At 41.0% G+C, this 18,871-nt stretch overlaps 1 protein-coding gene across 1 annotated transcript in view; it reads right to left on the reverse strand.

Moving 5' to 3' along the window:
* RAB18 (RAB18, member RAS oncogene family) overlaps positions 1 to 18,668 on the reverse strand; it is a 38,804-nt gene extending 20,136 nt beyond the window's left edge. The window contains exons 1-2 of the mRNA XM_049881761.1: positions 18,420 to 18,668; positions 13,608 to 13,663 (exon numbers count right to left, since the gene is read on the reverse strand). Coding sequence (XP_049737718.1) covers positions 13,608 to 13,663; positions 18,420 to 18,487 — 124 coding nt within the window. The 5' untranslated portion in view covers positions 18,488 to 18,668. The remainder of the gene's footprint in view (positions 1 to 13,607; positions 13,664 to 18,419) is intronic.
* Positions 18,669 to 18,871: the final 203 nt, after the last annotated feature.

The following is an 18,871-nucleotide window of genomic DNA, read 5'->3' on the forward strand; positions in this document are numbered from 1 at the left end:
TACTATGGCTTGGGTCAAACACATCTTAGTCCTCAAGGTGACATGTCCACTTTTTAACACTTTAAAGACATCCTTTGCAGATTTGCCCTATGTAATACTTCATTTGATTTCTTGACTGTTACATTCATGGGCACTGATTGCAGGTCCAAGTTAAATGAAATCCCTGACAACTTTCAATATTTTCTCCATTTATCATGATGTTGCCTATTGGTCCAGTTGTGAGGATTTTTGTTTTATATTGAGGGGAGCCCTGGTGATGCAGTGGTTAAGAGCTCAGTTGCTAACCAAAAGGTTGGCATTCAAATCCACCAACCTCTCCTTGGAAGCCCTATGGGGCAGTTCTACCCTGTCCCATAGGGTCACTGAGTAGGAATAGACTTGACAGCAATGGTTTTTTTATTATGTTGAGGTGTAATCCATACTGAAGGCTGCAGTCTTCTATCTTCATCAGTAAGTGCTTTCAGTCCTCTTTACTTTCAGCAAGCAAGGTTGTGTCATCTGCATACTGCAGGTTAATTAGTCTTCCTCCAATCATGATGCCATGTTCTTCTTCATACAGTCCAGCTGCTCAGATTATTTGCTCAGAAAACAGATTGAATAAATACGGTGAAAGGGTACAACAGTAATGCACACCTTTACTGACTTTAAACCACGCAGTTTCCCCTTGTTCTGTTCAAACAACGGCCTCTTGGTCTGCATACAGGTTCCTTACAAGCACAATTAAGTGCTCTGGAATTCTCATTCTTTGCAATGTTATCCATAATTTGTTATGATCCACACAGTCAAAGGCCTTTGCATAGTCAATACAACACACGTAAATATCTTTCTGGTATTCTCTGCTTTCACCAAGATACGTCTGACATCAGCAATGATATCCCTCATTCCACACTGTGATGGTTAAGATCGTGTCACTACTTGGCTGGGCCATGATTCTCAGTGTTTACGTGTGACCACTCCCATGATGGGATACGCTGTGAGTAGTCAATCGATTGAAAGGGAGACCCTTGGGGGTGTGGCCTGCATCCGAATATAAGCAGACATTCCGGCTTTTTGCTTGCTCAGGATCCTGTGGCTGCTTCCTGCTTGTCTGACCTCTGGTTCTTGGGACTTGAGCTATCAGCTTATCTGTCAATCCTGGGTTTACCAGTCCCTGCAGCTATGTGAATCAGGAGAAGCCTTGCAGTCTTGCCTGCCAATCTTGGGATTCGTCAATATTCACAGCCTGTGAGCCAAAGCCCTGCTTTCCCACCTGCCAATCTTGAGTTCACCAGCCCCTGTGGCTACGTACATTGGGAGAAGCCTCTATCCTCATCCACAGACTAGGGCTGTTCTAGCCTCTACAATCACATGAACCATTTCTTTGATATAAATCTCCCTTTATATACATTTATATGCTTTACTGGTTTTGCTTCTCTAAAGAACCCAGCCGAAGACATTTGGTAGTGAGAGTGGTTCTAGAGAAACAAAATTGCAAGGATGAGTTTTGTAAACTTGTTCTCAAGTCTGTTTAGTCTTAAAGATGTTGATGACTCTGCTTCCAGCAGTAAAGAGGCACTGCTAACACAAGGCATGAGGTGGCGATATATATACACAAAATATCACCACCAATACATCAGGTACTGGTGAAAGGCAGGCTCTGGGTGAACACATGTGTGGTATCTTTCTACAGTTCTGTCAGAATGAGAATAAGGAAGCTGGATGGTTGGTTCTACTTTCGATAGACAAACTGGTGAAAGAAAAGAGATGCACTCAGGGCTTCAGAGTCAAAGCTCAAGTGCCACATAAATGACCTCAAAGTTTCTACTTGTGCTTTGAAAGAAAGTCTTATTTCTTCTAGCAACAGAGCTTATCCTGCCAAAAACCAAACCCAGAGTCTTATTGTAAGAGTGGGTGAATTACACCAGCTCAACTGCCAACCTCGAGAGGTGTCTGAAGTTAAAGTAAGGCCACTGATTGGGAAAAAACAGAATCCTGAAACTTGGGATGGGAACATATAGGCAGACAATCAGAAGGCTGGAAACACCGAGCCCCTAAATTCCCTTGAATCACTCCTGCCAACAGAACCACTCCCATCTGAAGAGATTACTTCATGTTTGTCTGCTAAACCACCCTGCCCAGGAAAACCATCAGCCCCTCCGCTACCATCTAATGAGATTAGCCCTAACCCAGCTGCCTCTAAACAGCCCTTGCCTGAGTCACTGCCTGAGTCATTGCCTGAGGTAGATGCTTTACGAGACAATGCTGAAAGTTCTCAAAACAATTCCACACTGCAGATTCTGGCTTCTAGACCTATAACTAGACTTAAGTCCCAGTAAACCCCAAAAGGTGAAGTACAAAGCATGACCCTGGGGGAGGTATGCTACACTTCAAAAGAACTGCTTGACTTTTCTAACATGTACAAACAGGAACCTGGAGAATATGTGTGGGAATGGCTATTAAAGGTGTGGGATAATGGTGCAAGAAACATGAAGATGGATCAGTCTGAGTTTATTGATATGGGTCCAATAAGCACAGACTCTTCATTCAGTGTTTCATCTCCAGAAGTTAGGAAAGCATCTAATAGTTTATTTTGTTGGCATGGATTACTAGGTGGCCTACACTAAATCAAGGTGAAGTACCAGACCTGCTTTGGTATACTATAGACAAAAGTATCCAAAGGCTTAGGGAAATTGGCATGCTAGAGTGGATTTATCAGTTCAGACCCACAGACCCACACATGCAGTGTCCAGAGGATAAACCTTTTACCGCAACGGTGATGATCAAATTTGTGAGAGGAGCTCCAGCATCCTTGAAGACTGCTGTGACTGTTATTTTATATAAATCAGATTTGACAGTTTGGAACTGCCCTAACTAAATTAAGACACCTAACTACAATGGGGCTGACTGAACCCCATGGTAGTACAGGCCAAGCGGCTGCACTCAATCAACAAAGACAAGGTAGACGTGGTTACAGTAATGGACAGTGAAGTCAAAGCAGTAATCAGAACAGTCTGACTTGTATGGACTTATAGCACTGGCGATTTAGTCATGGTGTCCCTAGGAGTGAAACAGATAAGAAATCTATTAAATATTTACTTGATCTGAACAAACGGGTGAATTCTAGGTCTGGTAAACAGCAGTCTAACTCAAATCGCCAGAATACAGAGTCATGGTCCCTCAATCAATTCCCGGATTTGAGCGAGTTTAAAGACCCACAACCTCTTGAATGAAGGTGAGGCCGGGTCCCCCTGAGGAAGGACCCCAACACACTGCCAAAAATTTTTACTATTAATCTTTCTCCCAGACTTCCCCCTCAAAGACATCTACTGCCCTTACAAGAGTGACTGTTCACTGGGGAAAAGAAGATAATTAGACTTTTTGGGGATTACTGGATACTAGCTCTGAATTGGCACTAATTCCAGGAGACCCACCAGTCAGAGTGGGGGCATATGGAGGTCAGGTTATTAATGCAGTCTTGGCTCATGCCCATCTCACAGTAGGTTCAGTGGGTCCCCGAACCCATCCTGTAGTGATTTCCGCAGTTCCAGAACACATACTTGCAACAGATATACTCAGCAACTGGCAGAACCCCCACATTGCATCCCTGACAAATAAAGTAAGGGCTATTGGAAAAGCCAAGCGGAAGCCATCATTAGAACTGCCCCTACCAAGGAAAATAGGAAACCAAAAGCAATACTGCATTCCTGGAGGGACTGCGGAAATTACTGCCACCATCAAGGACTTGAAGGATGCAGGCGTGGTGATTCCCACCACATCTCCCTTCAACTCATCTATTTGGCTTGTGCAAAAAACAAATGGATCTTGGAGAATGAATGTAGATTATCGAAAACAACCAGGTGGTGACTGCAATACCAGCTGCTGTTCCAGATGTAGTTTCATTGCGTGAGCAAATTAATACACCTCCTGGTATCCGGTAGCAGCTACTGATCCGGCTAAGGCCATTTTCTCCATACCTGTTTCGAAGGACCATCAGAAGCAGTGTGCCTTCAGCCAGCAAAGTTGGCAATACACCTTCACTTTTCAAAAAAAAAAACTCTCTAGCCCTATGCCATAATTTAGTCCACAGGGGCCTTGATTGCCTTTCCCTTCCACGAGACGTCACACTGGTCCATTACATTGATGACATATGCTGACTGGACCTATTAAGGAAGAAGTGTCAATTACTCTGGACTTATTTGCATGCTAAAACCAAACCAAAACCAAACCCACTGCCCTCGAGTCGATTCTGACTCATAGCGACCCTGTATTTGCATGCTAGAAGGTGGGAAATTAATGTCACAAAAATTCAGGCACCTTCCACCTTAGCGAAATTTCTAGGGGCTCCAGCGGTGTGGAGCACATCGAGATATTCCTTCTAAAGTGAAGGATTAAGTTATTGCATCTGGCTGCTCCCACAACTAAAAAGGAGACTGTCATGGATTGAATTGTGTCCCCCTGAAAATTTCTGTCAATTTGGCTAGGCCATGATTCCCAGTATTGTATGATCTTGTGATTTTCCTGTGTATTGTAAATCCTATCACTATGATGTTAATGAGATGGATTAGGAACAGTTGTGTTGATGAGATCTACAAGATCGGACTGCGTCTTAAGCCAAACTCTTTTGAGATATAAAAGAGAGGCACCAGCAGATAGATGGGGGGACCTCAAACCACCAAGAAAGCAGTGCCGGAAGCAGAGCACATCCTCTGGTCCCAAGGTTCCTGCACAGACAAACTCCTAGACCAAGGGAAGACTGATAATAAAGACCTTCCTCCAGAGCCGACACAGAGAGAAAGCCTTCCCCTGGAGCTGACACCCTGAATTTGGACTTGTAGCCTACTGAACTGTGAGAGAATAAATTCTCTTTGTTAAAGCCACCCACCCGTGGTATTTCTGTTTCAGCAGCACTAGATGACTACGACAAAGGCAAAATGCCTAGTTGGGCCTCTTTGTATTTTGGAGGCGACACATATTCCTCAGTTGAGAGTGCTACTCTGGACTATTTACCAAGTGACTACTTTTGAATGGGGCCCAGAACAAGAGAAGGCTCTGCAACTGGTTCAGGCTGCTGTGCAAGCCACTCTGCCACTTGGGCCATATGATCCAGCTGATCCAATGGTGCTTGAAGGGTCAGTGGCAGATAGAGATGCTGTTGGAGTCTTTGGCAATCCCCTATTGGTGAATCACAGCACAGACCCTTAGGATTTTGGAGCAGGTCCTGACATCCTCTGCAGATAACTACTCTCCTTTTGAGAAACAGTTTTTGGCTTGTTACTGGGCCTTAGTAGAGACTGAATGCTAAACCACAGTACACCAAGTCACCATGCAGCCTGAGCTGCCCGTCACAAACCGGGGGTTGTCTAACCCATACAGCCATAAAGCTGGACGTGCACAGCAGCATTCCATCACCAAATGGAAGTGGTATATACGAGATCGAGCCCAAGCAGGACCTGAAGGCACAAGTAAGCTGCATGAGGAAGCAGCCCAAATTCCCATGGCCTTCACTCCTGTCACATTACTTTCCATCTCCCAGTCTGTACCTACGGCCTCATGGTTGAGTTCTTTATGATCTGTTGACTGAAGAAGAAAAAACTCGTACGTGGTTTACAGATGTTTCTGTGTGATATGCAGGCACCACTTCAAAGGAGACAGCAACAGCACTACAGCCCCTTTCTGGGACCTCCCTGAAGGAGAGTGGTGAAGGGAAATCCTCTCAATGGGCAGAACTTCAAGCAGTGCACCTGGCTGCTCACTTTGCTTGGAAGGAGAAATGGCCAGATGTGTGACTGCATACTGATTCATGGGCCATGGCCAATGGTTTGGATGGATGGTTAGGGACTTGGAAGGAATATGACTGGAAAATTGGAGACAAGGATTTACGGAGAAGAGGTATGTGGACAGACCTCTCTGAAGGGGCCAAAGAAGTGAAGATATTTGTATCTCATGCGAATGCTCACCAAAAGGTGACCTCAGCAGAGGATGATTTTAACAATCAAGTGGAAAGGATGATGCATTCTGTGGAAACCACTCAGTCTCCTTCCCCAGCTACACCCATCATTGCTCAATGGACACATGAACAAAGTGGCCAGGCTGTCAGGGATAGAGGTTATGCATGGGCCCAGCAACCTATACTTCCACTCACCAAAGCTGACTTGGCTACAGCCACTGCTGAGTACTCAATCTGCCAGCAGCAGAGACCAACACTGAGTCCCTGATATGGCATTATCCCTTGCGGTGATCAGCCAGCAACCTGGTGGCAAGTTGATTACATTAGGCCACTACCATCATGGAAAGGGCAGTGTTCTGCCCTTACTGGAACAGGTACTTACTCTGGATATGGATCTGCCTTCCCTGCTTCTGCCAAAACTACTATCTATGGACTTACAGAACACCTTATCCACCATCATGGTATCCTACACAGCATTGCCTCAGATCAAGGGACTCACTTCACAGCAAATGAAGTACAGCAGTGGGCCCATGCTCATGGAATTCACTGGTCTTACCAAGTTTCCCATCATCCTGAAGCAGCTAGTTCAGAATGATGGAATGGCTTGCTACAGACACAATTATGGTGCCAGCTAGGTGGCAATACCTTGCATGTTGGGGAACTGTTCTCCAGGAGGTTGTATATGCTCTAAACCAGCATCCAATATATGGTGCTGTTTTTCCCATAGCCAGGATTCATGGGTTCAAGAATCGAGGGGTGGAAATGGGAGTGGTACCACTCACTATTACCCCTAGTGACCCACTCACGAGATCTTTGCTTCCTGTCCCTGTGGCCTTATGCTCTGCAGGTCTAGAGGGGTTAGTTCCAAAGGGAAGAATGCTACCACCTGGAGACATATCACTGGCTAAGAATGCCACCTGGCCACTTTGGGTTCCTTATGCCTCTAGATCAACAGGCAAAGAAGGGAGTTACCATACTGGTTGATGTGACTGATCCTGATTACCAAGAGAAAATCAGATTGATATTGCATAAAGGAGATTAGGAAACCCTGGTAGCACAGTGGTTAAGAGCTACGGCTGCTAAACAAAAGGTTGGCAGTTTGAATCCACCAGGCGCTCCTTGGAAACCATATGGGGCGGTTCTACTCTGTCCTATAGGGTCGCTATGAGTCGGAATCAACTTGACGGCCACAGGTTTGGTTTGGGCTTTAATGGAAGTTAAGACGAGTATGTCTGGAACACAGGAGATCCCTTAGGGCATCTCTTAGTACTACCATGCCCTGTGATTAAAGTCAATGGAAAACTACAGCAACCCAATTCCAAGGTGACTACTAATGACCCAGACCCTTCAGGAATGAAGGTTTGGGTCACCGCACCTGGCAAAGAACCACAACTAGCTGAGGTGCTTGCTGAGGGCAAAGGGAATACGGAATGGCTGGTGGAAGGGGGTAGTTCTAAATACCAGTTACAGCCACATGACCAGTTGCAGAAACAAGGACTGTGATTGTTAGAGTATTTCTGCTTTGTATGTGTGCATCAAATATTTTTGTTTTCTTCACTTATAAAAAAACAAGCTATAAACAGGGCTGGTACGTTTTCAGTTGTACATGTGTTAGTTGTATAAGCCCAAGTATGACTTTTCAATTGTCTTAATTCAGAGATTATGTATGGTTTAAGGAGATGTGCACATGTGCCAAGTTGGCAAGGGGTGGACTGTTATGGTTAAGATTGTGTGTCAACTTGGCTGGGCCATGATTCTCAGTGTTTACATGTGATCACTCCCACGATGGAATCTGCTGTGAGTGGCCAATCAGTTGAAAGGGTATTTCCTTGGGGGGTGTGTCCTGCATCCAAATATAAGCAGATGTTCTGGCTTTTTGCTCGCTCTGAATACTGTGGCTGCCTCCTGTTTGTCTGACCTCCAGTTCTTGGGACTTGCACTATCAGCTTATCTGCCAATCCTGGGAATCATCCATCCTCACAGCCTGTGAGCGGAGCCCTGCTCTCTGACCTGCTGATCTTGGGTTCATCAGCCCCTTCAGCTATGTAAATCAGAAGAAGCCTTGCAGTCTTGCCTGCCAATCTTGGGATTCATCGATATTCACAGCCTATGAGTAAAAGCCCTGCTTTCCAACCTGCCAGTCTTGAGTTCGCCAGCCCCTGTGGCTATGTGAACCAGGTGATGCCTCTATCCCAATTCACGGATTTGGGATGTTCCAGCCTCTACAATTGTGTGAGCTGTTTCTTTGCTATAATCTCTCTCTATACGTACTTGTGGAAACCCTGGTGGCGTAGTAAAGTGCTACGGCTGCTAACCAAAGGGTCAGCAGTTCCAATCCACCAGGTGCTCCTTGGAAACTCTGTGGGGCAGTTCTACTCTGTCCTATAGGGTCGCTATGAGTTGGAATCAACTCGACGGCACTGGGTTTGGTTTTGTTTTGGGTTTATATGTATTTATACATTTTACTGGTTTTGCTTGTCTAGAGAACCCAGTCTAAGACATATGTCTTCTGAACATAGCCTGAATTTCTAGCAGTTCTCTGTTGATGTACGGCTGCAATGTTTTTGAATTATCTTCAGCAGAATTTCACTTGTGTGCAGTATTAATGATATTGGGCCATTTAGTGCTATAGAATTCTCCCTAAGTACTGCTTTAGTGGCATTCCACAAATTTGATAGTTGTATTTTTCTCTTCATTCAAAATACTTAGTTCAATACTTCATTTCCCTTTTGAGTATCTTGACAAATCTCCACTCCTTTTTAATTAAAGATTTACTTTGTTGCCAAGTCCAGGATTGATTTTGTAAAACTGTTTCACAAACTTTTAAAAGTAATGAGCTCTTCATTCAAAATATATGTTGGTTCTATTCTATTTCCCTGTGTCCTTTTTTGTCTTTTGGCTCTGTTTAATTCTGAAAGAAATGTAACAAATCTCCTACTGTTCTGTATTGTCATCAAGTTCTTTTTTTGCATTTTGAACAATTTTTCTCTTATATATAGCTTCAATGTCTATGTCTACCATCACCGCTTTGTTAATCATTTAGGTCTTTCATCACTGCATGACATCCTACTTTTTTCTGTTCACTGCATTAACCTCAAATTTGACCTTAACATGTTATATTACTACCCCTACTTTTTTTCTTTTTTTACATTTGCCTAGCCTAGCCCTTTATTTTCAACCATTCCTTATTTAAGTACTTTTCAATCCCATCGGAAAATCTTACATATAAGGAGAACTGGGTCCATTTACATTTAATTAACTGACGTATTTAATTTTGCTGCTTTCTTCTTATTTATGTTTAGCATTCTCTGACATTTTGTTCAAATAGGTGGTGGAAGTATGATATAATTAATACCAAATTAGAAGTTGGGAGGTTGGGCTCTGCTCTCTTGTTGTTTTTACATTTCTCAAAGGATCTAGTTTCCATGCTTAATTTTCAGTGCATTCTATCTACACAGCTAATTAAGTACCTCAGGTAACCACCTGATTAATTACTACCATAAGGCCTTGCCACAGCAGAACAATGAATACCTTCTATTTACAGATGCTCCCATGTAAAAAAAAAAAAAATTCTTGCAGTTTTTTGTCTTAGGGTATTTAATTTTTATTTCAGAAATGTTACTTGAATTATACCTAAACTATTTTTTGTGTCCATTAAGCTTTTTTCTTCTGAGACTCAAATATGCACATGTTGGATCTCCTTTTCTGTTTTCCATATCTATCATTTTTTTTCTAACTGGCTTTAACTTTCTTATTCATTTCAGTAAACTCTGCCTGCGTTTCCATTTTTAGCCTCTATTCTCCTTTGTGAGAATTTGTCCCTCATTTCAATGATGGTTTTTTTTTTCTTCCTGTTCATTCAGCTTAAAATGAATTTTCTCACGCAGTGACACCATCCGCTCTGTGACCTCTTCTATCACTGCTTTGTGCTTTCAGAGGTGAATATTTCATAAGCTTTGTAAATTTATGGCAAAATGTTTGTTCACAATTTCATCTTCTCCATGGCAGTATTTTTTTGATGAGTATTCTTCATTTATCATTTGTTTTCCCTTCTTGAATCTTTGTATTAGCCTTGAGCTAGATTCCTTGATTACTCGGTGAGGTTTTCCTTGTCCAGCTATTCGGAGGAGGTTCCAGTTCTGGACTGGTAAAATTCTTTCTTAAGATTTTACATGAGAAACTGTTTACTTTTTACTTCTCAGTGGCTACTGGAGGTATGGAAGTCGGGGGTCGTGACTTTCACGATGCAAAGTCATTTCCTCTCCTACTGCTACAGAGACAGGCATACAGCTTCCGGCAGAGATGACTTATCTGTTTGAACTCTTGTTTGGCTTCATCTTCCCAGCTCTTAGAATCAAACCAGGTGCAGGGAAGCTCCTGCCATTAACTGAAGAAACCCACTTTGCCTTTGCAAACAAGGAATTTAGGTTTTGTACCTCAGCATGGAATCACACAGCTTCAGGAACCCTTTGTTGCTGGCTGTGAGCTCTGTAGCTGTGGCATTCACTCCTAATTTTTCCCACCTGCACCCTACTTAATCTCCACTGCCTCTGGCAACAATCCCACCTATTTTGTGGCTTGGGGTTTTAGCTGTCTTCCAGTTCAGAAGAAAATGGAGTTTGTGTTTTAGTTTTTCCCTCTCTTTGTTGCTTTTAGCTAATTGTCTGTAAGCAAAAGAAGAAAATGCCACCTTTATAGTACCGACTTCAAACCCAAAGTCCAACAACTATCTTACAAGCATGTGTTATACAAAACTGAAATGTCTTGCTGTATTACTGAAAATAAAGTTGAGTTTTCCTTACTATTTTACTATGAAGTAAAGCACTAATTTTCACAAAGCCATTAACTTTAAGCTAATTGTTTTTATTTTTAAAACTCATGTGTATATGGGTTATAGCATAAGGCAGAAAGTAATCTGATACCTAAACGTAAAAGGTATTTTCTAGATATTTAAGACACAGGACCCATTTGGGGGACAAATTATGTACATTCTTATCAAGATGCCACAATCTTATTATTTGTTTTTAAAACAAAGCCTTTATTATTAATAAGGACAAAACATGATATAAATTCAAAATTAAGATCTGTCACTTCTCAAATCGCCAGGTTCCATTTGGGTTTGAAATGAAAACAGCTTTAGATCATGTATACAATCATTCCCTTAGAAAATTTTAATTTCAGGCAAGCTTCTTTTCCTGCTAGTTACTATTCTACTCTTTGTTATCCGTTACCAAGCATGTTCTAAGCAAATTAAGTTTTATAATATGCCAGTTTTTTAAAAGAGCAAATAACACACCCAAAGCCAAATTAAAATGGATTCTGAATTACTACTGCTTTAAATGATTGTCTTTCACACATATAAGGGTAAATCTGTCAATGTTAATATGTCATACAAAAGCTAAGTAATACCTGGTATAATTTATTAAAAATTTAGAGGTACTTATTTTTATGAGCTCATATAGGTAGAAAGAAAGGAAGAAATAAAGAAAAGCTTTTTCTTATAGAATTTCAGATAGGAAATGTAGACAATGATAGAATTTAAAAAATCACCACTACTATAGTAACACAGGTAGCCCCCAACTTACAACATATTTGAGTTACAACGAACCATACATACAACTGTCTGTTTTTTTTTTGTACATCTTATCGTTATTAATACGACCTACGTACAACCATGTTGCAGTGCAAAATTTGCTGATGTTATCATTCTCAGATGTAATGTTTCCAGCCCCCAAAGACAAAAAAAGATCAGATTTATAAAAATACTGATAATAAAAGGCAATAATAATGAAAACTGAAAAAAAAAAAGGTATTTGACTTGCATCAGAACTTACATTCAACTTACAGAATAGTCATCAGAATAGAGCCTCACTGTAAGTTGGGGACTACCTGTACTTGTATCACTATGGAATAGGTAGTCATCACAATAATATTTGTTTCAGGCAATGGATGTTAAAACATGTCGGCAAAAAGTATGATAAGAAAAAGGATACCTATATAGTCTCAAATTATCTTACCACGAGATACTTATTAATTACAAAAGGAAAAATAACTTTACAGTGGAGAAACCTGGCAGAAATCACCTTAAGTGACCCAAGTCCCATCACCAGTAATGGGACAAACAGATACCTTGTGCCTTCTGGCATAATGCTCTGGGAACACTTTTGTGGAATTCCTGACAAAAATGCATAATCTCAATCTAACCATAAGGACACACTGGACAAATGCAAATTGAGGGACATTCTACAAAGTAACTGGCCTGTACTCTTCAAAAATGTCAACACTGTGAAGAACAAAGAAAGACTAAAGAACTGTTCTAGATTAAAAGAAACTAAAAAGAAATGACAACTAAATTAAATGTGTGATCCTAGACTGGATCCTAAGCCTGAAACAATTTTTTTTCCTTTGCTATATGGGACATTAGTGGGACAACTGATGAAATCTGAATGTATGTAGACAGCAGTATGACAGCAATATTAAATTAACAAATACACATTGAAGTATTTAGAGGTTAAAGGGCATCGGGTCTACAATTCAGACTCAAACAATTCAAAAAAAAAAAAGCACTGTGTGTGTATGTGTGTACAGAGAGAAGAGAGAACGATAAGCAAACGTAATAAAGAGTAACAGGGAATTTGAGTGGGATAAACAAATTCTTTGTACTATTTTTTACAACTTTTCTCTAAATCTCAAATCATTTCACGATAAAAAGTTGGGGGGTGGGGAGCAAACAGAAGCAAAATAATGAAAACAACTATGGCCAGTTACAAGAAACTATTTTCCCTAAAAATAATGCTAAGTAGTATCATCTTTCCTACATTCTACTCATAAGATCATGAAATTTTAGAGCTAGAAAAAAATACATATTATCTGTCATCCAAACCTCTCAATTTATAGATGGAGACAATAAAGCCAAATGACTTGCTCAAGACCACAGAGCTAGTTTAAGGAAAAGCGAAGACTACCACCCAGCTCTGACTCAGTTCAGCTGTCTTTCAACTATTCCAAGCTGTCTCTCTTGATACCTTTATATTATTGTCTACTCCCTAAACATGATACCAAAATATTTACTTCTATCTTTTCATATATTTTAATAAGCTATTGTGGCAAACCGCATGGGCTTCTTTCAGGCAACCTAAACTTCCTTTTAAAAAGGCATTCGGGTATCATTGTTCCTAATAATCTCTAGTAAGTATTATCAATAAATACGCTTTTTTATAACACATGCCAGACATTGTGGCAAATGCTAATGATATGAAATTAAGGCACTCTACAGTGTGACACTGTTAGGTCCACGATGATAGAACCAAGTCTGTATTATTCACCATCACAGCCACACTTCTTAGGATGGCATATACTAAATGCTCTAGTAATTGTTGTGTGTTCCTAACTAAAGGCAAGCCACAGTACAGGAAAAAAACTGTGTATACAGATAATCATAATATCAGTGGTATTAATAAAATGCCATGAGACAACAAATAAGGGAGCTATTTCTGGTTGGTGGGATACAGAAAGGCTTCAGAGATTTAACAATACCAAAGTTAAGCCCTGAAGGTAACTAAGATTTCAATAGACATGGAAGCAGTGGGGTGGTCAGAGGAGGTCAGGGAGAATTAGATAAAAAAGGATGAAGGTATGAAAATATTCAGCATTTTTACTGAATTTTTTAACACAGACTTACCTATTGTTGCTGCAAGTTCTGGATCAAAAGTATCATCTGTGAACCTCAAGAGCAGGCTAAAAGAGATGTTAAAAAGACATATTAGGAGTATGAATTTTCTTTCTAACCATTTCATAAATGTGCTCCTGACTGTTATATTTCATGACAAATTATTAGATACAGCTAAGAATGGCTGATGTAGGTCTGCCCCTAGTAATACTGCCTCAGGGCAAGTATATACAGAGAAATTAAATTACTAGAAAGGCAATTAAAGAATCCCTGGAGTAGTCGTTTACTAGAACTCCCTGGCTCCATTACAGAATTCCCCAAGTGTGAAAAGTTTTTATTTGTGTTTTTTACTGCACTGGAATGTCCTTCTGAGAAGATACTAGCAACATATCATACTTTACCCAATACGGATGAAGGAGGGAGAAATAAGAATCTCCTAGAATGCAAAAAACAAAAATGTGATATGTAATCTACTCTAAAACTCAAATGAAAACAAAAAGGTGGGAAAGCCTAGCATTTTTGTAACAAGTAGTATGACCTGTTAGAATAAAGAATAGAGTAAAAAAGTGAAGGTAGGAAGACAACATAATGGCCCAAGTAGGCATTCTCTAGCATATGCTAGGTAAAGTCAAACCGGTTGCCACTGAGTCAATTCCGACTCATAACGACCCTATAGGACAGAGTAGAACTATCCCACAGAGTTTCCAAAGAGGGCCTGGTGGATTTGAACTGCCGACATTTTGGTTAACAGCCATAGCTCTTAACCACTATGCCACCAGGGTTTCCACGCTAGGTAAGGTGTATGGAATCCAATAGGCAACATGGAGCTATCGAAGGCTTTTAAAGAAAGGATTGACAAGAACTGCTCTACGTTTTAAAAGGTTAATGCCAGCAGAAAATGCAAGAAAATCAACAAGAATTCAACTGCCATGGTTGTGGTGAGAGAGATGAAAGATGAAAACTAGGAAATGGTAAAGAAACTAGAAAGGAAGAGATGAAAGCAAAAGACACCCACTTTAGAAGGATATGCTAAGATTTTACATCTTCTAAAATTATTTTCCAAGGAAACTCTGGTGGCGTAGTGGTTAAGAGCTATGCCTTGGAAACTCTATGGGGCAGCTCTACTCTATCCTATAGGGTAGCTACAAATCGGATTCAGCTTGATGGCAATGGGTTGTTTTTTTTTTAAGAATTATTTTAACATTCACAGAAGTGTCAGTTATTAGAAGCTCTTAAAAAATAAAATCTAAGTTTCTGTTAAAGCCCTAGACTTATAAAATTAATTAATCTTCCTTCACGTTAACTATTAATTAGAACAAGACTATTCTACTGATCTGTTTGCATTTAATAAAATCAATAAAATAGTGATCAAATGTCTGAATTCCAGAAAAAAATTTATAACTATTTCCACAGGTTATGATTATTGCTGTTAGTTTTTCTGGTCCACAGACTACACTGCAAAACATCAAGTTCTCCTAGTAGTTTTTATATTTAAAAGATTAACTCTCCCTTTCCTGATTTTTCTTTCTTGTATTTACTGTAAAAACCGCACCACAACAGCAAAATAAAACAGAGTCAAATTCTAGATTTTTCCAACTTAATATTGAACTTGGCTATAACCATTCTCACTTACTTCCAACATCAGTTAGGTGACAGCACTAATAGGAATCTTAAAAAACTCCTTATAAAAATTTCCTTCTCTCCCCAAAATTAAACTTTAATTAATAAAAGTGAATATTTCACTAAAAATTTCAGTTGCCCATAATTTAAGAATAGAAGAGATATGTATCTGTAATTGGCCACTACAGAAAATATTCTTACAAAAACACAGGTCAAAGTAACATTTAGAGCGGTTGTCATAATAAGAAATACCGTAATAACAGTACAAATAACAATGGTATTGGCTAGTATTTATTAAACATCCACAATGTACTAGACATGAAGCCAGGGGTTTTGCTTACATAACTTCTAATCCTTACAACAACACTTATCATTACTGGTAGGTACTCTGGAACCGCAGGGAATTGGTATGGTACAAGCAACACATTTTAATATGGGCTCTGAATATAAATTAGCAGACCTTAACCAGGGGCACACTGGTAGTCCAGAAATGTACTTTAAATTCTATGCATGCATTTTCCTAGGCAGAGATTCCATTTCCCTCATTAGATTTTTAAAGGAATCCACAACCCAAAAGTGATTAAGAGCCATTACTCTAAAGAATGCATATCTAACCCCTCATATTTTCAAAGTTAAAGGAACAAAATACGCTCCATGTAGAGCTACAAATGGAAGGACTAACTACCACTATACCATTTAGAATGTATACCACTGTGAATGTAACTAATCTTCACTTTTTAATTTACAAGTGACACTGACACGAAAAGATAAGGATGCAAAGGGTGTGTGAGGGGCAGCAATTTAGAAAACAGAAGCCCTCTGCAATGGCTTCCACTTCCTAATACACTGTGCTACATCCTTACTTCACCAGGCCTAGGCACAAAACCAAAAAACCTTTTATGTTTAATAGTGCATGGGCTCTGAGAGGTTTCTACTCCAACTCTCTGACTTTTCCAAATGAAGAAATTTAAGGCCCAGCGGGTTTAAACACCATACACAAGGTCACACAAGTGGTGGCACCAGTATTATTATCCTGATCTCACTCCAACTATCTGAAATAAACTGGAAAAATAATCTACTTCAGATTAGTTAAACTGTTCTTTGTTGTGCAATAATTTCTCAACAAGACAAGCAATATTTCACTTTCACCAGCTCCAGAACTCCGAAGAACCCTTTAAGATTATATTCACTACAAATGTTTTTGTACTGATTTGCTTTAAAAAGCATATGCTTTTTAGTAAAAAGTCATTAATTCTCATTTCATCCAGAAAAAAAAAAAAAATGTTTTCTATAGCACATCACATTGATCAATAATGTCTATCTAGGCAGAAAAAGAAGCCAACTTTCTCCCAAAATGCTATCCTTTCTTGAAAGAGGTGGTTAAAGATGTTAACATTTTGCAGTGAGCTGTTAATATCTGACCAATAAGTATTGAGAAACAGTTTAGAGTAGATGAGATCCAAATAAGTTTGTTCTGGGGGCTCAATCTAGGAAGACGAAAAATCTAATTAACAGAACTTACTCTAAAGGAGGAACCTCAATTATGTTAACACTGTACCTCCAGTTAACCTTCCAGAAAATTTTAACACGGATTAACTAATCACTCAGTCAACACATTCAGAAAAAGTGCCAACCAACATGTATCAGTTTGAACCATACGAAATGACATTTGATCATTCTTGACTTCAAAAAAGGCCATCTCATATACTTCAGCCTAAATGAGTGCCACATCTCAAGAAACGAAAAAAGAAAGGTCACAAGGCTATGGAATTCCTATTAAGATAATGTCTAATATATTAACTTTTAATCCTCAGATATGTGCAATAATAGATAGTGATCATGAAAATGATTTTATTCGTGCTTTAAGCATCACAGAGAAACCCTGGTGGCCAAGAGGTTGGCGGTTCGAATCCACCAGGCGCTCCTTGGAAACTCTATGGGGCAGTTCTACTCTGTCCTGTAGGGTCGCTATGAGTCAGAATCGACTCCACGGCAGTGGGTTTGGTTTAGTTTGGAAGTATCACACACACGAATCATACTATCTTGCTAATGCAATTTGTTTCATTAACAATATGGTATGTACAAATCTCTCATTTTAGTATCGAGTATGTTAAATTAAAAAAAGCTATGAAAATGTACTGTCATATTTTAAAAATACATAAAATTTCAGAATATGTTACAGAATAAGCTTTCAAATCCTTATGTATTTTTAAAAAATTAAGTCTTTTTAAAGTGATTTAAAAGATTTGAAGGATATCAAGAGGTATATCTAAAATAGGAAATTGCCTAAAGCCTCTGGAATCTGAATATTGTTTAAAAATCAAGATTGCTTAGAATATAGCATGCTAATAATAATCAGGTGACCAAAGATGATTTCACCTGGAGAACTCTGTTCCAACTTGGATGAAATCACAAGTCGCAGATGAAGTCACAACTCCCTTGCAACACTCACAGAGATCCATGTCTTACTATCTATTGTCAATATTGGTTTCCCCAAAGAAAGAGCCAAAAAAGAAGAGACAATGCTAATTGGTCCTTTTATCTCTATATGATGTGGCAAAATGAGATGTAGCAATTACACTCCATTTTCAAAGGTGGCCCACAACTTACGCATACATCTTAGACTAAAGTGATTTTTTTAAGCAGTCTGACGGCCAATGGGTTCTTCCACAGCTGAGTCATAAGAAAAAGCGACGATGGGGTGTGCCAAAGTGGGTCAGGAACGTGACATAAGGCGTCACCAAACTTCCTTTTCGAACAGTACGCATCTAGAGAAAGCCCAACAAAAACCCTAACGTGACAAAGTTACAACTCTCACCCCGCGGGACGACAGGCAGCCTTGACCCGGGCGAAGCGGCCTCCCCTCGGCCGGACTCGGGCCCAGGCCCGCCCGCCACGCCCAGTGCCCCGCGCAGCAGCCGGCCGACTGGGGCCCTCGGGATCGTTTTTTTCTCGGTGCGACAGGAGGTGAGGCGATCCAGACAAGTCGGGGCCGATGGAGGCCGTGGACCCGGCAGGGGCGAGGTGGGGCGCGGGAACGGCAGCCGCGGGACGGCGAGGCGGAAAGGCCCAGAAGGCCCGCAGCCCGGCCGCGCGGTTCACCGTTCTCATCGCGGCCCAGGAGACACCGGCCACGGCGGCAGGGCAACTCCACCGCCCTCGTCACGGCTCTCTGACCCGCGACGGCCCCCACACACGCCTCACCTGGACTTGCCCACTCCACTCTCGCCGATGATGAGGATCTTAAGCGTGGTCAGCACGTCCTCGTCCATCCCGACCCCGCTCCTCTCCGACCCAGCAGGCCGCCCCGGTCCGCCTCGCGACCCTTCAGCAGGGAGAACCGCCCGCGCGTGCGCACTGCACCGCGCCGCGGCTGCCGCCTTCTTTCTCACACCCGGTGTTTAGGCCGCCTAAGCCCCGGACGCCCCAGTTCCGCCGTGAAATAGCTCTGCGTCTGCGCAAGCCCAGAGTCCAGGCGTCTTTCCGGATAGGCGTGGTCCTGCCCTTGCGCAGGCGCAGATGCGGAGAGCAGTTGTGTAATTATCCGTTCTTGGCAATTTTTGTTGTAGCAAGCTCCTGTCTTTCTTGTCCCCAACCGCAGTCTGACTCTCCGTCCGTTGTGTAATTGGGAGACGACTGAGTCAAGGGGAGTATAA

This window comes from Elephas maximus, chromosome 4 (genome assembly GCF_024166365.1).
Source record: "Elephas maximus indicus isolate mEleMax1 chromosome 4, mEleMax1 primary haplotype, whole genome shotgun sequence".
Taxonomy (NCBI): Eukaryota; Metazoa; Chordata; class Mammalia; order Proboscidea; family Elephantidae; genus Elephas; species Elephas maximus.